Source organism: Dipodomys ordii, unplaced genomic scaffold (assembly GCF_000151885.1).
Source record: "Dipodomys ordii isolate 6190 unplaced genomic scaffold, Dord_2.0 Scaffold92, whole genome shotgun sequence".
In the NCBI taxonomy this organism is placed as follows: domain Eukaryota; kingdom Metazoa; phylum Chordata; class Mammalia; order Rodentia; family Heteromyidae; genus Dipodomys; species Dipodomys ordii.
This window is the reverse complement of record NW_012267308.1, coordinates 5,161,612-5,182,127: the sequence shown is the minus strand read 5'-3', so window position 1 is coordinate 5,182,127 and position 20,516 is coordinate 5,161,612. Positions and strand designations below refer to the sequence as shown.

General features: G+C 49.7%; 2 protein-coding genes across 2 annotated transcripts in view; one reads left to right on the top strand and one right to left on the bottom strand.

Moving 5' to 3' along the window:
• Map4k1 (mitogen-activated protein kinase kinase kinase kinase 1) overlaps positions 1 to 16,148 on the top strand; it is a 26,153-nt gene extending 10,005 nt beyond the window's left edge. Inside the window, exons 9-31 of the mRNA XM_013026337.1 lie at positions 345 to 476; positions 1,241 to 1,303; positions 1,407 to 1,488; positions 3,241 to 3,357; positions 3,567 to 3,645; positions 4,412 to 4,470; positions 4,553 to 4,596; positions 4,687 to 4,731; positions 5,458 to 5,500; positions 5,772 to 5,934; positions 6,019 to 6,101; positions 8,050 to 8,134; positions 9,564 to 9,640; positions 9,765 to 9,825; positions 10,752 to 10,860; positions 10,952 to 11,010; positions 11,189 to 11,292; positions 11,809 to 11,983; positions 12,267 to 12,329; positions 12,711 to 12,800; positions 12,889 to 12,959; positions 14,480 to 14,535; positions 15,959 to 16,148. Coding sequence (XP_012881791.1) covers positions 345 to 476; positions 1,241 to 1,303; positions 1,407 to 1,488; positions 3,241 to 3,357; positions 3,567 to 3,645; positions 4,412 to 4,470; positions 4,553 to 4,596; positions 4,687 to 4,731; positions 5,458 to 5,500; positions 5,772 to 5,934; positions 6,019 to 6,101; positions 8,050 to 8,134; positions 9,564 to 9,640; positions 9,765 to 9,825; positions 10,752 to 10,860; positions 10,952 to 11,010; positions 11,189 to 11,292; positions 11,809 to 11,983; positions 12,267 to 12,329; positions 12,711 to 12,800; positions 12,889 to 12,959; positions 14,480 to 14,535; positions 15,959 to 16,028 — 1,930 coding nt within the window. The 3' untranslated portion in view covers positions 16,029 to 16,148. The remainder of the gene's footprint in view (positions 1 to 344; positions 477 to 1,240; positions 1,304 to 1,406; positions 1,489 to 3,240; positions 3,358 to 3,566; positions 3,646 to 4,411; positions 4,471 to 4,552; positions 4,597 to 4,686; positions 4,732 to 5,457; positions 5,501 to 5,771; positions 5,935 to 6,018; positions 6,102 to 8,049; positions 8,135 to 9,563; positions 9,641 to 9,764; positions 9,826 to 10,751; positions 10,861 to 10,951; positions 11,011 to 11,188; positions 11,293 to 11,808; positions 11,984 to 12,266; positions 12,330 to 12,710; positions 12,801 to 12,888; positions 12,960 to 14,479; positions 14,536 to 15,958) is intronic.
• A 111-nt stretch (positions 16,149 to 16,259) lies between these two features.
• Ryr1 (ryanodine receptor 1 (skeletal)) overlaps positions 16,260 to 20,516 on the bottom strand; it is a 111,771-nt gene continuing 107,514 nt past the window's right edge. The window contains exons 98-102 of the mRNA XM_013026195.1: positions 18,249 to 18,405; positions 17,175 to 17,239; positions 16,977 to 17,077; positions 16,641 to 16,692; positions 16,260 to 16,494 (exon numbers count right to left, since the gene is read on the bottom strand). Of these exons, the coding sequence (XP_012881649.1) occupies positions 16,399 to 16,494; positions 16,641 to 16,692; positions 16,977 to 17,077; positions 17,175 to 17,239; positions 18,249 to 18,405 (471 nt within the window). The 3' untranslated portion in view covers positions 16,260 to 16,398. The remainder of the gene's footprint in view (positions 16,495 to 16,640; positions 16,693 to 16,976; positions 17,078 to 17,174; positions 17,240 to 18,248; positions 18,406 to 20,516) is intronic.

Here is a 20,516-nt window from a genome sequence, read left to right as displayed (position 1 = left end):
CCTTCCTTCCTTCCTTCCTTCCTTCCTTCCTTCCTTCCTTCCTTCCTTCCTGTGTCTTGCCATGTAGCTCAGGCTGGCCTCAAACTTATGGTCCTCCTACCTCAGCCTCCTGAGTGCTGGGATGACAGATGATGTGACCCCCAAGCCCAGCTCAACTATACTTCATTCTGTCTGCATCTTCCAGTCTATGTCTGCCTGTCTTTCTCTCTGCCCATCTTTGTCTTTATGTTCCTCTCCATCTAGCTGTCTGTACTCCACCTCCTCTCACCCTGTTCTGTCTTCCTTCACCCTCTCCTCCCTGACCTGATGCCACCTCTGGCTCTCTGGGGGTCTCTGCCCCTTAGGATGGCTCCCGAAGTTGCAGCTGTAGCCCTGAAAGGGGGATACAATGAGCTGTGTGACATCTGGTCCCTGGGCATCACAGCCATTGAATTGGCCGAGCTACAGCCACCACTCTTTGATGTACACCCTCTCAGGTAGGCAGGAATGGCAGGTCCCCCTGGGCCTGAGATCCCGCCCCTCAGCTTATGTCCTCACATCAGAGAGGCCTCTATGGACTCACGGTGCAAAACACCTTTTCAATTTTTCGTGCACACCTGTAATCCCAACCATGTGGGAGGCAGAGGCAGGAGGATCAGATTCTAAGGCAGCTAAACAAAAAGGCAAAACCCTCCCTGAAAAATATTTAAACTCAAGCCTGGTTCCTATGGCTCGTGCCTGTCATCCTAGCTACTCAAGGAAATTAAGATCTGAGGCTCTTGGTTTGAAGCCAGCCTGGGCAGGAAAGTCTGTAAGACTCTGATCACAAATTCGCCAGCAAAATGTCAGGAGTGGAGGTATGGCTCAAGTGGTCTAATACCAGCCTTGAGTAAAAAAGGTGAAAAAGCCAAGTGAAAGCAGAAGGCCATGAGTTCAAGTCTCACTAACAGCACACACTAGATAGATAGATAGATAGATAGATAGATAGATAGATAGATAGATAGATAGATAATTAAGCAAAAAGGTCAAGTAATAGGGCATCTACCTAGCAAGTGTGAGATCTTGAGTTCAGACCCCAATGTTACCAAAAAATAAAAGCAATACCAGTCTCATCCCAGTCCACTGTCAAACTGGATCCTCATTTCCATTTGTTTCTAACATTGCTCTGCTGACCTGGGTGCTGTTAGGGAACACTGAAGCCAGGAATGTAGCTTCCTTGAAAAGGGGCCTGAACCCCACATTGCTTCCCTATTCTTTTTAGAGTTCTCTTCCTTATGACTAAGAGTGGCTACCAGCCTCCCCGGCTAAAGGAAAAAGGAAAATGGTAAACGGATGACCTGAGCGGGGACAAGGAAGGAGCGAAGGGCCAGGGCTGGATTGGGGAAAGTCCTTAGTGCCCTCACCCACAATCTGGCTTCTTCCTCCAGGTCAGCTGCTTTCCACAACTTTGTCAAAGTCACCCTCACTAAGAGCCCCAAGAAGCGGCCCAGTGCCATCAAGCTGCTCAGCGTAAGCTTCCCCTCCCAGAGGACCCCCAGTTCCCTAGGCCCCACAGTTCTCTGGGCTTTTGGTAGTTCCCTCATTTGACAGGGGTGGCAAATATCCTGGGGCCTATTAGACACATTTGGTAAAGCCTGGCACTGGTGGCTCATGCCTGTAGTCCTCCTCAGGAGGCTTGAGATCTGAGGATCATGGTTCAAAGCCAGCCCAGGTAGACTGATCTGAGAGACTTTTTTTTTTGTCGGTCCTGGGGGCTGAACTCTGGGCCTATGGACTGCCTCTCAGCTGTTCAGCTCAAGGCTAGTGCCCTACCACTTGAGCCACAACACCACTTCTGGCTTTTTTCTGCTTATGTGGTGCTGAGGAATCGAACCCAGGGCCTCATGCATGCGAGGCAAGCACTCTACCACTGAGCCAACTTCCCAGCCCCTGAGAGACTCTTAACTTCACTAAACCACGAAGAGAGAGAGAGAGAGAGAGAGAGATGGAAATGGAGCTATGGCTCAAGTGGTAGCCTGTAGCAAAAAAACAAAAGCTCAGGAACAGTACCTTGGCCTGAGTTCAAGCCCCAGGACCAGCACAAAGGAAAGAAAAATAGTATTGGGGCTGGGAAGGTGGATCAGTAGTAGAGTGCTTCCCTTGCGTGCACAAGGCCCTGGGTTCAATTCCTTACACCACATAAAGAGAAAATGCCGGAAGTGGTGCTATGGCTCAAGTGGTAGAGTGCTAGCCTTGAGCTGAAGAGCTTAGGGACCCAGAGTTCAGGTCCCACAACTGACAAAAAAAAAAATAGTATTTGAAGGGACAAACACCTATCCTGTTCATTGGCTGTCTGCAGCCATCTGCTTATGTTGACAATTTTGTATGACCTATAATATTATAAATAATTGAATCACCCTTGTCAGAAAGAAGGCTCCTCATTTTCCTTCTGGGGTTATAGAACCCCAGTGACCCCTGCAAAGTCTCTATAATCCCTTGGAATCTCCCAGGACCTCCACCAGACCCTCTATATTGTGCTTCCAAATCTTGCTTTTTTCCTTTTTAGTGCCAGTCCTGGGGCTTGAACTCAGGGCATGGGCACTGTCCCTGAGCTTTTTTTTTTTTTTCCCCTGAGTTTCTTTTGCTCAAGGCTAGCACTCTACCACTTGAGCCGAAGTGCCACTTCTGGCTATTTCTGCTTATGTGGTACTAAGGAATCAAACCCAGGGCTTCATGCATGCTAGGCAAGTACTCTACCACTAAGGTACATTCCTAACCCCTAACTAAGCTTTTTTGCTCAAAGATAGCACTTGAGCCACAGCTCCACTTCTGGCTTTTTGCTGGTTAATTGGAAATCAGAGTCTCATGGACTTTGTCACCTGGGCTGGCTTTGAACCTCGACCCTCAGATTTCAGCCTCCTGATTATCTAGGATAATAGGCGTGAGTCACCAGTGCCCTACTCCCCAAATCTTTCTGTGATTCCCCTAAATTGCTAGAATTTGCCGTGTCCCATGAGTCTCGTTTCTGAGACTCCTCTCAAATCTATCCCACTGCTTCTAAGGACCTTCTTCCGTTGGCTTCTAAGAATCCCTGTAGTTCCAGAAATTCTCCCTTCTGAGAACCCTAAATTCTTCTAATCCCTTCAGACTTCTCACAATTCTCTAGACTTTCCTGCCTTCCCCATCAGCTGTCACTGCCCCCATGGGTCCCCTTAGGTAGGGAAACCCTGTCACAATCTTCCCTCCATAACCCCTGTGTGCCAACACTCCCTCCTCCCACAGCATCAGTTAGTTTCTCAGGCTGGGCTGAACAGAGGCCTCATCCTAGATCTTCTTGACAAAATGAGGAACCCGGGAAAAGGGCCCCCTGTTGGTGAGATTGAAGATGAGGAGTCGGAGGTGAGGTTCTACCAATCCCCCCTCTGCCAAGAGAGATGCCATCCCATAGCCTCTCCTAGAAAGAACACAGAAGAGGAAGGGGGGTTGGCTTGGCACAGTGCTGGGTGCAGAGGATTAAGGTAGAGAAGAAAGCTCCTGGCTAGGCCGATAGGTTGATTATGGGTTCGGGGGTGGGCACAAGTCCTGATGCAGCCTGCCCCTCTGCCCAGCCACCCCCTGCCGTCCCTCGGCGGATCAGATCAACTCACCGGTCCAGCTCTCTGAAAATCCCAGATGCAGATCATTATGGTAAGTAGATAGAATTCTGCAGTTTGGAGATGCCTGGTCCTATACTTGATTGAGAAGACCCCTTTGATCTACCATCTTCCCTCCCTCCCTCCCTTCCTTCCTTCCTCTTTCTCTCTCTTTCTTTCTTTCCTTTCATTCATTTGTTCATTCATTTTGTGTCAGTCCTGGAGCTGGAACTCAAGGCTAAGTACTGCTCCTGAACTCCTTTGCTCAAGACTAGAGCTCTACCACTTTGAGCCACAGCACCACTTCCGGTTTTCTGGTGGTTAATTGGAGATGAGTCTCATGGAGGATGGGTGCTGGTGGCTCATGCCTATAATCCTAGCTACTCATGACATCTGAGGATCATGATTCAGAGCCAGCCTCGGCAGGAAAGTCTGTGAGACTCTTTTCTCCAATTAACCACCAGAAAACTGGAAGTGGCTCAAAGTGGTTACCACCTGACCTATAAAATAACCATAGAAATGTGCCCCACCCCCTCTCCCACTTGACCTTTCTGAGCTGCAGACTCCCAAAACACCTCCCATCTCATCCCCCCAAAACACTTACTTGAACCGTTGGTTCTCAAATATATCCTTAAGCCTTCTATAATTGAAATCCCTCCACTTCCCAGTTCTAAAATCTTAATATTCCCCTCCCCACAAAAGGAGACCTCTGTAATCCAAGGCTTATCCCCAAGGGGCCAACACACCAATCCCCTAGCTTTTCCTTCCTCCTCTCAAGTTCCTCTCCCTGCCCCACTGGTTCAACTGTCCTCTCCTCCCAGAGTGGCACATGGAATTCAGGAGGCTGAGAGGCATGGAGCCTGGATCCCAGGCCAACACGGTGAGCTGCTGCCTCCCTCCCCTCTGCCCACATCCTCCCCTTCCCCCCAGGCCAAACTAACCCTCCTCCTCCCATCCTTCAGGCTTGCTTACAGCCCCCTGAAGACCTCAGCAGCAGCAGATCCAGGTCAGGGACCCCTGGGTGTGTGTGTGTGTGGAGGGAGGGGGTACCAGCATATGTAGGGATTGCCTGAGACTCATACCCTACTCTCTTTAGGAGATCTCTATCAGATTCTGATGATGACTATGATGACGTGGACATGTAAGAGGCCCTGTCCCATAGCCCCCCCCATGTGACAGCTCCACCTTACCTCCAACCTTATCTCTACCCTGACCCTGAACCCTGACCTCCCCCCCCATGCAGCCCTCACCTTCCTTCCTCCACAAACCCTGCTCCCCAGTTCTACCCTCTCCCTTCACCTCTGACTTCTGACCCCTGACCTCTCATCTATCCCATCTCTAACCTCCACCCTCAACTTCAGCCCCCCCAGCTGTCCTCAGCTCCCTGACCTGTCCCATCTCCATCTGAAATGTTCCCTTGCCCAATGCCACAGTCTCCTCCTCCCACATATTTGCCTGCACCCCCAAACCTCAGCTTCAGACCTAACCCTCCATCTCTCAACATCTCATTTGACCTCAGATCTTGGTTTCTGTAAATTTCGCCTTGCCCCACACCCAGACTTACCCTGTGTGGTTGGGCTCCCATGGCCCGTGGTGGGGTCTGGGATTTCCTGCTGATTGTATCACCAGGTGCCTGGGAAGATGGGAGTGCTCGGTGTATTGCCAGTCTCCTGGTATATTGCCAACCTTGAATGCTGGGTGTATTGCCAGCCCTTGCTACCCCTGAGTTGCTCCTGTTCCCTGGCTGTCAGCCCCATAGTCCTCAGCTCCAGCCATACTTCCTCTCCCCAACACCACCACTGCCTTCCCAGCCCTGAACATACCAACTTCCCTGCTCCTCCTTGCTTATCCCATCTTTGTCTTTCAGCCCCACCCCTGCAGAGGATAAGCCTCCTCCACTGCCCCCCAAGGTAAGGCCCTGAGTCCTTAGATGCTGAGACTCGGGGATCCCCAGGGCTTGGGAATCTGGGGTGATAGAAACTTGAACATGTCAGCAGCCACTCGAGTATTTGGTTTGTGGGGTACAGTGGGAAAGCAGGGTGAAGGCTAGAGTGGAGAGAGGTCATTGGCCTCAGCCAACTCTGTACCTGTGGAGTCAGGGACTGGGGGAGGGGGTGCAAGGGTACCCTCTTTCTGAGTCCATCTGATGTTTCTCCATGTTTCCTCCTTCTGTCTCCAAAGCCCAAGTCCCGTTCTCCGTCAGATGATGGCTTTGGGAAGATGGAGGATGAGGGGCAATTGAGCCCAGGGGTGCTGGTCCGGTGTGCCAGCGGGCCTCCCCCACGTACCCCTCATCTCGGACCCCCCCTAGCCACTCGCAGCCCCCACCTAACTGCCCACTCAGGTAAAGGATAGGCTGGGGAAGAAGGGGGAGGGCAGGAGTGGCAGGGAGGCCCCTAGACGCTGATTTTGTTCCAATCCCTCTCAGAACCCTCACTCTGGAACCCAGCTTCCCGAGAGCCTGACCAGCCCCCACGGTTGCCCCCTAGAAAGGAAAAGATGAAGAGAAAGGTAAGAGGCTGCTATGTGCCTTATGGTTGCCTGGTGTCCTGGGAGTAGGAGAGACTTAGAACAGTAGGTGATATTTATTGAGCCTTTTGTGCCAGCCACTGATCTCGTGTCTTTACCTGGTGTAAGCCTCCACAGACAGAAACATATCACAGAGGTAGATATTATCCTCCATGTCACAGTTGGGAAACTGAGGAACAGAAGAGTAAGTAGCTTGCCTGAGTTCTGTATACAGTATACCTCCTGATCTATGGTGGCTATGTTCTCAGACCTCCCCCCCCGCCCCACATACACCAGTAGATACCTTGTGGATAGTACTCAATTCTATATTTTTATTTTTCCTATCCAAGCATACCTATGTGAAAGTTTAATTGGTAAGTTAGACACAGTAAGAGAATAACAGAAATGAAAAGGTAGCTTAGTGGTAGAGCACTTGTTTAGTATACATGAGGCCCTGGGTTCAATTCCCAGAACCACCTAAAATAGAGAGACAGACAGGACAGAAAGAGGGGGTAAGAGGAGGCCACAAGGCATATAATAACTATAGTCAAGATGGGCACTGGTGGCTCATACCTGTAATCCTAGCTACATACCTGTAATCCTAGCTACTCTGGAAGCTGAGATCTGAGGACCACAGTTCAAAGCCAACTTTGGGCAAAAATGTCCCAGAGACTCTTGCCTCCAATTAACCAGCAAAAAAGCCAGAAGTAGGGCTGGGAATGTGGCTTAATGATAGAGTGCTTGCCTAGCATGCATGAAGCCCTGGGTTTGATTCCTCAGCACCAAATAAACAGAAAAAGCCAGAAGTCGCACTTTGGCTCAAGTGGTAGAGTGCTAGTCTTGAACAAAAAGAAGCTCAAAGACAGTGCCCAAGCCTTGGGTTCAAGCCCCAGAACTGGCAAAAAAAAAAAAAAAAAAGCCAGAAGTGGAGATGGAGATACTGCTCAGGTGGTAGAACCTCAGCCTTGAACAGAAAAGCCAAACAAATGTGAGAATCCCTCAGTTCAAGCCTCAATATGGGCACACAAACAAAAATAATAACTATAATCAAATAAGATAATTAGGGCAATATCCTGTTTAGGGAGATATGCATTTTATATTCTCTTTTTTTTTTTGGGTCCAGTCGTGGGGCCTGAACTCTGGGCCTGGGCGCTGTCCCTCAGCTCTTCAGCTCAAGGCTAGGGCTCTACCACTTGAGCCACAGTGCCACTTCCGGCTTTTTCCTTATGTGGTGCTGAGGAATCGAACCCAGGGCTTCAGGCATGCAAGGCAAGCACTCTACCACTGAGCCACCTTTCCAGCCCCGAGATATGCATTTTAAATAAGATTTTTAAATATATATATTTTTGCCAGTCTTGGGGGCTTGAACTCAGCCTGGGTGCTATACCTGAGTTTTTTTTTTTTTTTTTGTCCATCGTGGGCCTGAACTCTGGGCCTGAGCGCTGTCCCTCAGCTCTTCAGCTCAAGGCTAGCGCTCTAGCACTTGAGCTACAGAATCACTTCTGGTTTTCTGGTAGCTTATTGGAGCTAAGAGTTTCACGGACTTTCCTGCCTGGGCTGGCTTTGAACTGCTATCCTCAGCCTCCTGAGTAGCGAGGATTATAGGTGTGAGTCACTGGCGTCTGGCTCTGACTTTTTTCTGAGTAGATTATTGGAGGTAAGAGTCTCTCAGCCTTTTCTACTCGGGCTGGCTTCGAACCATGATTCTCTTATCTCAGAGAAGCTAGATTTACAGGCATGAGCCCATTAGTGCCCAGCTAAGACTTACAATTTTTTAATCTGGAATTTTCCATGTAATGTATTTGGACTACAGTTAACCACAGGTAACAGACCATGGAAGCAGAGGTAGGATTTGAACCCTGGCACTCTTGCTCCAGAATCCTAACCATTGTACTTTCCTGTCCCCTATTTTCTTTTGCTGTGTTTGCTTCCTTCTCCGGCCCTAACCCAGGGATGTGCTCTTCTTGTAAAGCTGTTCAATGGCTGCCCTCTTCGGATCCATAGCACAGCAGCTTGGACACACCCCTCCACCAAGGGTGGGCATTTGGGAGGTCCAGAAGGGCCTGGGGTGGGGGTGGGGAGCCAGGGTGGGCTAGGAGACTTTAAGGAAAGGTACAAGGCAAGTATAGGGAGGGTCTCATTGGGGTATGGGGGGAATGGCCAAGACTGTGGTTACAGTTGGATCTAGAGATATAAGAGAAGAGCAAAAATGAATTGGAGAGTGAATGCAGGAAAGTTAAGAGTTTAGAGGCCCAGAGATGTTCAAATATAATAGAATATCTAGAGTAGGAGATATACAATTGATGACAAAAGTCAGCTGGAGGTTAATGAGTTAATGGTAGCAACTGGGATCAATGTTTTGGGGTCTGGAGTTGGAGGGTCAGTGAGGATCTCAGTGTTTCTTCTTTTTTTTGGGGGGGGGGTCCGGTCGTGGGGCCTGAACTCTGGGCCTGGGCGCTGTCCCTCAGCTCTTCAGCTCAAGGCTAGGGCTCTACCACTTGAGCCACAGTGTCACTTCCGGCCTTTTTCTTTTTGCTTATGTGGTGCTGAGGAATCGAACCCAGGGCCTCAGGCATGCAAGGCAAGCGCTCTACCACTGAGCCACCTTCCCAGCCCCGGTCTCAGTGTTGAATAAATAAATCAGAGCTAGGTGGTGGCTCACTCCCGTAACTCTAGCTATGTGGGAGGCTACTACACTTGTAGGAGTGTAGTTCCAGGCTAGCTAGGGCAAGAAAAAAGAAAGTGAGACTCCATTTAAATGGAAGAAGCTGGTCATGGTGGCATATGCTTATCATTCCAGCTATAGTAGAAATTGAAAAATAGGTGGATTGTGGTCCAGTCACATGCCAAGTCAAGAAGCAAGACCCTTTCTCAAAAATAAATAACAAAAAAAAAAAAAGAGCTGGATGCATAACTCAGTGAGTGACCGCCTCCCTTTCTAGTGTGAGATCCTAAGTTCAAATCTCAATACTGTGCCCAACCCCTGCAACAGATAGCTGTTAAGCCAGGTACTGGTAGCTCATGCCTGGAATCCTAGCTACTCAGGAGGCTGAGACCCTGTCACAGTTCAGCGATCTTTGGCAGAAAAAGCCATATTTGGGGATGTCTGAGCTAAGGATTTGTGTGCAGTGGGAACTTGGCAGTGGGGAAAAGAGGAGAAGGTGTAGAGTCTATTTGGAGTGACAGGTACAAGGTTGGGTGAGAAATGAGGGCAACACAGCCAAAATTTTGTGGATCAGGAATAGAAGAACGGTCAGGCATAGATGGAGGATGCTAAGAATAATATTAAGTGACAGGGTGGGGTTTGGGCTAGATTTGGGGGAGACAGACTGGGGAAAGTTGGAGGATAAAGGGGTAGATATGAGAACCTGAGAGACAAGATTTACAGAGCTCAGACAGGTGGGGAGATGGGAGGTCCCTGGGATGAGGTAGGACCCAGCATCCTGTCTGCCCCCCACTTCCCAGACCAGCACCTGCTTCTGGGGGCAGAGGAAGGCATCTTCATCTTGAATCGAAATGGCCAGGAGGCCACAATGGAGATGGTGAGGGATGGTGCCTTGGCGGGGTGTGAGGGTGTGGGGGGGGGGAGGGGGGCAGGGAGTGGGAGTGTGTGTGCAGAATGATCTTGGTGGGTACTGCATAGCCGTCTCCTGCTACTCTCTGCAGCTCTTTCCTAGCCGGACTACCTGGGTGTACTCCATCAACAACGTCCTCATGTCCCTCTCAGGTCTGCCGGAGGTGGGGGGAGGAAGGGAAAAGGGGAGAAGTTAAGGGGTCAAGGTTAGGAGAAAGGGACACAGATAAGCACAATTGAGAAAAAGCATTGGTGGCTCATGCCTGTATTGCTAGCCTCTCAGGAGGCTGAGATCTAAGGACTGAGATTCAAAAAGCCAGCTAGGGCAGGAAAGTCCATGAGACTTTTATCTCTAACCACCAGAAAAGGAGAAGTGGCACTGTGACTCACAGTGGTGGAGCATTAGCTTTGTGCCAAAGAGCTCAGGGACTGCTCCTAGGCCCCGAGTTCAAGCTCTACAACTGACAGAAAAAAATCCCTTCGAGACCATGTGTGGTAGTATATTCCTCTGATCTCCAGGCAATTAGGATCCCAGCAACTGAGAAACTCCTCTCCCAAGAAAGGAAGGGGTGGGACTTCTGCAGTTGAGTTCAAGGTCATACTGGTATACATAGTAAGTTCAAGGCCTGTTTGAGCTACATAACAAAACCCTGTCTCAATAATAATAGTAATATAATAATAATAATAATAGAAGTGATATACAAAAATAAAACAAAAATTTCAGCCTTAGGTTCTAATATCAACTCTGTGTGTGTGTTGGTAATGAGGTCTCCCATGCTCTTGTTTACCTTTTTCTGCTGGCTTTTTGCTGGTTAATTAGAGATGAATTTCATGGATTTTCCAACCATGATCTTCAGATCTGAGCCTCTTGAGTAGCTGGATTGCAGGCCTGAGTCACTGTACCCATCTTACATTTAATTTTTGATTGTAGGGCAGGAAGGGAATGAATGAGGCATGCTTGGGATGTGCAGTCTTTGGAGTTCCAAAGGGCAAGAGCCAATGGAGGGATGGAAGAAAGGAGGGGGTCTCCAGGGTCCTATAACTACTTCCTGCTTCCCCCCTACATACACACACTGCAGGAAAGACCCCCCACCTGTATTCTCATAGCATCCTGGGCCTGCTGGAACGGAAAGAGACCAGAGCAGGAAACCCTATCGCTCACATTAGCCCCCACCGCCTACTAGCCAGGTATCAGCCCCCAAGCGGCAGCCTTGACTCCTATGACCTCCTGCCCCCATCACTGCCATCTCACACCCATTCACATCCATCTCTTCTTCAGAAAGAACATGGTCTCCACCAAGATCCAAGACACCAAAGGCTGCCGCGCATGCTGTGTAGGTGAGAGTCCCCACCCCCAGGGATGGCAGGGGGACAGGGCTTCTGCAGCATCCTCCCAAGAAGGCTGAGGAATTAAGACAGCACGTCTCAGGGTCCAGGGGAAGAAGTGTGGTTCTCACTAGAGGAGAACAAGGAGGAAAGGAGATTGATGTTTACCCATTGTTGCCCACTCCTACAGCAGAGGGTGAGAGCTCTGGGGGTCCGTTCCTGTGTGGGGCATTGGAGACATCAGTGATCCTGCTTCAGTGGTACCAACCTATGAACAAGTTCTTGCTGGTCCGGGTAAGGTCCCCGAAGGAGTCAGGGTGTTGGGGGACAGGGATGTTGTGGCTGAGGTCTCACACCTTCTATGCTTCTGAAGAGAGTTCGGGGAGGCCCCACCCACTCCCCCTTTCATCCTTAAGCTCCGCTCCCACAACCTATTCCTAATTCTATTCCAGACCCTTTGTCCTATCTGAAGGGCTCATTCAGAGTCCACTTTGAGTCTATAAGCAAATTTTTTTGCCCTTGGGACAGCAAGGATCTTGGGCATGTGTGTGTGTGTGTGTGTGTGTGTGTGTGTGTAAATCCTTATCTTTCTATTGTTAGGCTGGTACACCCCCAAACGAAGCTGCACCCTTGTTCCTAAGGAGGCATCCCTAATTCCTGAGTCTTCACTCTTTTAAGACTTCTTTCATCCCCCTTCATCCCTAGGAAATTCTTGGGAAGTCCCAGGCCTGCTGCAAGGCCCTGTCCCATAGGCCCCGCCCCTGAGTCCGCCCCTCCTCGTTTGTCCCCCCTTCCCCTCCCTCCCCGCAGCAGGTGCTGTTCCCGTTGCCCACGCCGCTGCCAGTGTTCGCGCTGCTGAGCACGCCAGGCTCCGAGCTGCCGTCCGTGTGCATCGGCGTGAGCCCCGGGAAACCCGCCAGGTCGGTGGTCTTCCATACCGTGCGCTTCGGCGCGCTGTCCTGTTGGCTGGGCGAGGAGAGCACGGGTGAGTGGGGTGTGTCGCAGAGGGCGGAGCTGGAGAGGGTGGGGCTTAGCCCTCCTGGAAGGGTGGACCTGATTGGGCGATCCTGGAAAAGGGCAGGGCTTGGGGAGGGGAAAGAATAGCGGCTTTTATGTGATTGGTAAGATTGAGGAGGGGGTGGGGCTTGTGTGGTAGGCGGGGACTACTTGCTTGGGATTTACCTGGTGCTTAGCAGAGGCTCTAGTCTTCTAGGGGTGGTGTGGGAGAGAAATTGGTTCTTAATCCCTCCCCACAATCTCTCAAACAGAACACAAGGGACCTGTACAGGTGACCCAGGTAAAAGAAGACATGGTGATGGTGTTGATGGATGGTAAGAAACATTCTTCCATTTCCCTACCCCAGGACCTGGTGCCTGCCTTTCAGGCCCTGGTATATCTGGGTCTTAGGTAAAAACCTCACTCAGCTGAATGTTGGTGGCTCACACTGGTAATCCTAATTACTCAAGGAGGCTGGGATCTAAGGATCACGGTTCAAAGCCAGCCCAGGCAGGAAAGTCCGTGAGACTCTTACCCTAAGTAATCACCAGAAAAACCAAAAGTGGAGCTGTGGCCCAAGTGTTAGAGCACTAGCTTTGAACAACAACAACAACAACAACAAAAGCTCAGGGAAGACAGAACCCAAGCCCTGAGTTCAAGCCCCAGGACTGACACAAAAACAAAATAAAACAAAACCTCACTCTACTTCTCTCCAGGCTCTCTGAAGCTGGTAACTCCAGAAGGGGCCCCAATCCGGGGACTTCGCACCACTGAGATCTCTATGACGGAAACAGTAGAGGCTGTGGGTGCGTTGGGGATGGGAGGGCCCAGGGTTGGGCAGAGGCTTTAGGGATCCAGCAATCTCAAGGGTCACGGATACTGCTTTCTCTGCAGCTATGGTTGGAGGCCAACTTCAGGCCTTCTGGAAGCATGGGGTGCAAGTGTGGGCTCCAGGCTCAGATCAGGTGAGTTTCTCCCCTCCAAACTCAGCATTCCACCCCCTCCCTAAGTCATTCCATTATCAGATGAGCTTGGAAAACCCAAGTCAGGTCTTGGAGTCCACTGGGGATGCTTTCCCTTTGTTTCAGCTCAGATTTGGATCCCTTGTCTGCCTCTGGAACCCCAGTAGTATTCTGGGCCCTTGTGACCTTCTGCAAGGGATTTTGTTCTGAGACTTTGTTTCCCAATTGCAATATGGGGGCCAATGTAGAGAGCTGTGGATGGTTAAGAGCATGGAGTAGAATCCCATGGGCACATGACATGTGTGTGTGTGTGTGGTTAGAATTGGGCTTGTACTCAGGGCCTTGGAACTGTCCCTTAGCTTTTTCTACTCAAGGCTCTACCACTTGAGTCACACTTCTACTTCTGGCTTTTTATTGGTGGGGGGGTCCAGTCGTGGGGCCTGAACTCTGGGCCTGGGTGCTGTCCCTCAGCAATTCAGCTCAAGGCTAGCACTCTACCACTTGAGCAACAGCGCCACTTCCGGCTTTTTTTTTCTGCTTATGTGTTGCTGAGGAATCGAACCCAGGGCCTCAAACATGCAAGGCAAGCACTCTACCACTGAGCCACCTTCCCAGCCCTGGCTTTTTTTGTTGTTGTTGTTGGTCCTGGGTCTTGAACTCTGGGCCTGGGCACTGTCCTTCAGCTCTTCAGCACTAGGCTAGCGCTCTACCACTTGAGCTACAGTGCACTTCTGGTTTTCTAGTGGTTTATTGGAGATAAGAGTCTCATGGAGGGGCTGGGAAGGTGGCTCAGTGGTAGAGTGCTTGCCTAGCATGCATGAGGCCCTGGGTTCAATTCCTCAGCACCACATAAGCAAAAAGAAAAAAGCCGGAAGTGGCGCTGTGGCCCAAGTGGTAGAGCGTTAGCCTTGAGCTGATGAGTTGAGGGACAGTGCCCAGACCCAGAGTTCAGGCCCCACAACCGGACCCCCCCCCAAAAAAAAAGTCTCATGGACTTTCTTGCCCAGGCTGGCTTTGAGCCGCGATCCTCAGATCTCAGCCTCCTGAGTAGCTAGGATTAACAGGTGTGAGCCACCAGGGCCCGGCTCACTTCTGGTTTTTTGGTAGTTAATTTGAGAGAAGACTCTTGTCTCAGATTTTTCTGCCCAGGCTGGCTTTGAACCATGATCCTGAGATCTCATCTCCTGAGTAGCTAGGTGTGAGCCATCTGTTCTGGACTGACCACATGACATTGTCTTTCTGTGCTTCACTGTCCTGCATGGGCAATGGTAGGGAAATGGGGACTCATGTCATGGAGCACCATGCCAGATTACTGAGATCACAATCACCCATCAAGTGTTTAGTAAGAGTTTGCAGGTTAGCCATCTGAAGCACAGAGAGGTTAAGTAACTTGCTGGAGGTCTCACAGCTGTTGTGTACTGTTGGAAATGATTGGTTCTGGACTTAGACATTCAGAAACCTCTACAGGCTGGTGTGGAAGGGAGGGGGCTTCTTGATTACTCACACAGTTGATTTTTCTGTAGATGCTGCAAGAGTTAAGAGATCCCACCCTCACCTTCCGCTTGCTTGGCTCCTCCAGGTATGGTGGTGGCAAGGGGGAGGGCAGGAGAACCTGGGAAGGGGCCCTGAAGTAGAGAAGCCATCCAGAGGTGTCTGCAGCCATCTGGATCTTTGGCCTGGACAGCCTCTCCAATCTCCCTGTCCTCATTGTCTGTGCATGCATGGCTACCAAAGGGATAGTTTCCTTCTTTCTTTCTTCTTCTTTCTTTCTTTCTTTCTTTCTTTCTTGCCACTCTTGGGGCTTGAACTCAGGACCTGGGCACTGTCCCTGAGCTTCTTTTGCTCGAGGTTAGCACTCTACCACTTGAGCCACAGCACCACTTCCAGCTTTTTCTGTGTATATGATACTGAGGAATCAAACTCAGGACTTCATGCATGCTATGCAAGCACTCTACCACTAAGCCACATTCCCAGCCCCAGACAGTTTCCTTTCTAACTGGATTGGGACTTGAACTCAGGGCCTTACGTTTGCTAAGTAAGTGCTCTACCACTTGAGCCATATCTCCAGTTTGCCATGTTTCTTTTTATTTATTTATTTTTATTGTTATCGGATGTGGGGCTGGAACTCAAGGTCTGGGCACTGTCTCTAAGCTTGTTCGCTCAAGGCTAGCACTCTACCACTTTGAGCTACAGCACCACTTCCAGTTTTCTGGTTGTTAATTGAAGATAAAGAGTTTCATGGCCTTTCCTGCCTGGGCTGGCTTTGAACCACCATCCCCTGATCTCAGTTTTCTGAATAGCTAAGATTACAAGTGTAAACCACCAGCACCTGGCTTAAAGTTATTTTTTTAAAAATAGCTATTTTTTTAAAGTAAAAAGTTCATGATAGTCTTATCTCAAAAAAAAAAGCTGGAAGAAGCTGGGTGCTGGTGCTCACACCTAATCCTAGTTACTTAGGAGGCTGAGATCTGAGGATCACGATTCAAAGCCAGCCTGGGCAAGAAAGTCTGTGAGACTCTTATCTCCAATAAACTATTCAGAAAACTGGAAGTGGCACTGTGGCTCTAATGGTAGAGTGCTAGCCTTGAGCTGAAGAGCTGAGTGACAATGCCCTGGCCCAGAGACAAGCTCCAGAACCAACCTAAAAAAAAAAGCTGGAAGTAAGGATGTGGCTCAAGTGGTAGAGCTCTAGCCTTGAACAAAGAAACCTCAGGGACAGCACTCAGACCTTGAGTTCAAGCCCTAGGACTGGAACACACACAAAAAAAGATCAGAAGGTTTTTTTCATTGTTGTCTTCAGACAATCTCAGTACATAGCCTAGGCTGGCCTTAAACGCATGGTCCTATTGCCAAAGCCTCTCAAGTACTAGAATTAATGGCATACATTACCACACCTAGCTTGCTCATTCATTTTGACAGGGTCCCATTGGGCTGGCAGTTTCTATTACCTACTTTGTGAAGGAGTGAATAAATGAAAAAACAAATGACTTCTCCTTTTCCAGGCCTGTAGTGGTGGAGACAAGGCCAGCAGATGACCCTACTGCCCCCAGCAACCTCTACATCCAGGAATGAAGTTCTGGGTGGGGGTGGGGGGCTATTAGGAAGAATTCTCTGCACACATACACCCCAACAAATACACACTATTCATCATGTGAAGGCCTGGTCTTTCAATAAACTGACTTCAGCCTCTACTATCATCTTGGTTTTGTATTGGGGGAGGGGAGGCAAGATTTCTAGATGCTCACTTCCCCAAACTCCCAACGACTCAATGTAATGATGCCAAGGGTGTAGCACAGACTTTATTTCCAAGTACAAGGGCACCTCTCCCCCTCCTCCCCAGCTGCCTGGGGGCAGGGGCTTTGGGGCTAAGGACTTGCAATGAGAATAAGGCACTTGAAGTGGTGGCTGGGGGCAGGGTGAGGGCCAGCTGGGAAGAAGGCTCTCAGCTAAGCTGGTCCTCATACTGCTTGCGGAAACAGTCGCCAGCTGGGAAGAAGTCCCAACATCTCTCTTGGTACATCTTCCAGACGTAAGATTCCTAGGGGGAGGGAGGGAAGAGTCCCTTGGTGACATCCTCAAGTAGTTGGTATTGACAGAAACTTTCAAAGTTCCCTTTAATCCTAGTCCTTTTTTTTTTTTTAAATTACACTGGTCTTTTTTTTTTTTAAATTACACTGGTCTTACCTGCCCTGTGTGTTCAGTCTCATCCTTGTTTATCAAATACATCAGGAAAAACCTGGAAAAAAGGGCCATGGAGAAGCTTCAGAACCACCCCTACCTTCTGATTTTTTGTTTCATTCTGGTGTGGAACCCAGGTTCTCAGGCTAGATCTCTACCTTTAAGCCACCCCCGCCCCCCACCAACCCAAACCTTACTTTCAGATTGGCTGGCTGAGGACCCACCCACATGGACACTATGCCTCTTTCCCTAAAAGACCAAACCTTAGTAGTATACTTAGTCCCCTGGACATCAGTGACCACGCCCCTCCCTCCTGATTGGCCAGCATCTGCCCCCTCTCACATGTAATTGGCCAGGTTGTGTTCCTCTAGTGTGTGGGTCTCAAACCCATGTGGTGTTGTATCGAAGTAGTCACTGCCTATTCCACAGATGAAGCACTTGGTCTGTAGGTTGTGAAAGACATTAGGGTTGAGGGCCATTTGACTCCCCTCCCCCCCAGCATTCCATAATCCCTCTGAGTTAGCCCCATGCAGGACCCACCTCCATATCCTCCTTCACTTGTTCTTGTTGGTCTCGGAGCTCCCCAAAAGCGTCAATAATCAGACCTGGGGTGGCAGGACACAGGTCAGTGCCAGACTCAGCCCCACAGATTCCTATCAACTTATCTCAGGACCTTGCCTTTCTCCCACTTTAGGAATCTCACCTCCCTTCCTCAGATTAAAACTAGATGTTGGGCTGGGAAGTTGGCTCGGTGGTAGAGTGCTTGCATTGCATGCATTAAGCCCTGGGTTCGATTCCTCAACACCACAAACAGAAAAAAGTGGTGCTGTGGCTCAAGTGGTAGGGTGCTTCTTGCCTTGAGCTGAAGAGCTGAGGGACAGTGCCCAGGCTCAGAGTTCAGCCCCCACAATGGACAAAAACAAACAAAAAAAACCCGATGTTGATTGAGCATTTTGTGTGTGTTTGCCTGTAGTGAGGCTTGACCTCAGTGGGGCCTGGATGCTGTCCTTTAGCTTTATTTGCTCAAGACTGGCATTTTACCACTTGAGCTACAACTCTACTTCCAGCTTTTTGGTGTGGTTCATTGGAGATGTCTCAAGGACTTTTCTCTTGGGCTGGCTTTGAACTTTGATGCTCAGAGCTCAGCCTCCTGAGTAGCCAGAATGCCCTGGAGCACTTTTATGAGACTTTTTTTTGTGCCAGTGCTGGGCTTGAACTCAGGGCCTGAGCACTGTTCCTGAGCTTCTTTTGTTCAAGACTAGCACTCTACCACTTGAGCCACAGTGCCACTTCCGGCTTTTCCTGTTTATGTGGTACTGAGAAATTGAACCTGGGGCTTCATGCATGCTAGGCCAGCACTCTACCACTAAGCCATATTCCCAGCCCCAAGAAACACCTTAAAAACTATGGATTGTCTTAATCCTTCTAACACCTTGTGGTTGACCTCATGAACACCTCCATTGTGCAGATGGCCCAGAAAAGATCATTTAAGTACCCAAGCAGGGAAGAGACAGTGTTGGGGTAGAAATCAGAGACCTACAGCTTTCTGATGCAGCTAGCCTGCCTCTGGGTACCTAAGCACCAACTCCCACTGAGAGCCCAGCCAGCACTGACCCTGGATGATGGCCAGCAGGATGACGATGACGAAGAAGAAGAAGGTGATGTCGAAGACCACACGATAGAGCTCGTACTCATCCCCTGCCGGGTCCTCGATCTCGTCTCCTATGCCTCCGCCGGCCCGGACACCCACATACATATGAAATAGATAACACTGCAGAGAGGACATAGACTCACTCACTGTCTTTTTTTTTTTTCTTTCCTTTTTCTATGCCAGTTCTGGGGCTTGCACTCAGGGCCTGGGTGCTGTCCCTGAGCTCCTTTTGCTCAAGACTGGTGCTCTACCACGTGAGCCACAGCTCCACTTCTGGCTTTTGGCTGGTTAATTGGAAATAAGAGTCTCATAGATTTTCCTGCCCAGGCAGGCTTTGAACTATGATCCTCAGACCTCAGCCTCTTGAGTAACTAGGATGACAGGTGTGAGACACCAGCACCTGGCTTCATTCAACTTTCTTTGAAGCTCAGCCACAGCTCTGGGCAAGGCAGAGCTGGGGAAAGGGTGGTAACAGACAACCCCGGGTCCTGACATTCAAAGTTCCCAGTTCCCATGTAAGGATGGCAAACAATGACAGCCCAGGGGTGGGTCAGGGCTGGGGGAGGAAGGATGGTGGATCAAGATAGAGGGTAGATGGGGGAGGCACAGTATGATCAGTAGGAAACTGAGAGGCCTGTTGGCATCTGAGCTAGCCTCTGTGACAAGCAGGCTTCCTGGAAGAGGCTCTGTCCCCTAGTTGGAACTAGAAGGTGTTGGGTGATTGGGTGGTGTGAGACCAAATGTTCTAGGCAGAGAAAAAAAAAAGCAAAAAGCACGGGCTATGTCATTCTCAGGGAGGAAAAGACTCAATGCTATGGCTCTGGGGATGTAGTTGGGTGTCAGAGTGCTTGTCTAGCATAAGCAAAGGCCACGGGTCCATCCCCAACACTGCAGTGGGCAGGGGCTGGAGGGGGGGTGGGGGAAAGAATGGGGGAATTCTTGCTCCCATGAGGAACTGAAAGAAGTTTGATAAGACTGCAGAATGGAGCTGAAGTAATCAAGAGTAGGAGTCAGAGCAAGATAAGACAGGCTGTGGTTATGTGGTTACTGCAGGCCCTAGCTGAAACAACAGTCAGGGAAGACTTCCTGGAGGAGGCAGCCTTTAGGTTGAATGGTGCGGTATCAGGTGAAGTGTGTGTGCACGTGTGTGTTTGCGTGTGTGTGCCTGTGTGTTTTGTGGTAACCCTGGAATATGAGGCAGAGAAAGGTCAGGTGCGAAGGACCTGAGTCAGGAGGAAACACATGGTCTTAGAGGAATTGAAAGGAGATGAGGAGGTAAGGAAGCAAAAAAGCAAGAGAAATTGTAGTTAGACTAAGGCAGGTAGGACCAGATCTTCCCTGCTTATGTAAGTCAAGGTGGGTGATTCTACTTTATCTACCAGGTGTGATCCTCAAGAAGTTTGTTGTTTGTCCATCAGTCTGGTCGTGGGGCTTGAACTCAAAGCCTGGGCACAGTCACTGAGCTCTTTTGTTCAAGGCTAGCACTTCCAGTTTTCTGGTGATTAATTGGAGATAAGAGTTTCAAGGTCTTTCATGCCCAGGCTGGCTTTGAACCTGGAGCCTCAGGTCTTAGCCTCCGGAGTAGCTAAGATTACAGGTGTGGAGCCACCAGTGTCTGGCTCCTTAAGAAGTTTTGAGTAACAGGAGTGGCAGGACATGGTCCACTTGGCACTGGGGAGACTCCATGCTTGCTCTTGCTGTGTCCCAGGAACTGAGAATCTGGTGGCTCACCTTGTTTCCAGTGATGGAAGCAAGGCCTGGGATAGCAAGGCCTCCAGCATCTGGCTGAGAACCTGGACATGGTCCTGACATATTTGTTGTCTTGGTTTGCTTTTTTCTGAGATAGAGTCTCGCTAACATTGTCTAATTTGGTCTCAAACTCTCAATCATTTTGTCGCCTCCTCTGAGGATTGCAAACATGTGCTACTATGCCTGGCCATAATGCATAGCTGCACAGCTCTAATGAAACACGAGTTGTTATTTAAGGAATGCTTATGATATGTCTCTCAACAGGTCTACAAGGGAAGTTCATAACAGATGCTTATAAGTTGCTTTGGCAAAGCCGGGTGTTGGTGGCTCACACCTGTAATCCTAGCTACTCAGGAGGCTGAGATCTGAGGATCGCCGTTCAAAGCCAGCCCGAGCAGGAAAGACCATGAGACTCCCATCTCCAATAAACCACCAGAAAACCGGAAGTGGCGCTGTAGCTCAAGTGGTAGAGCGCCCGCCTT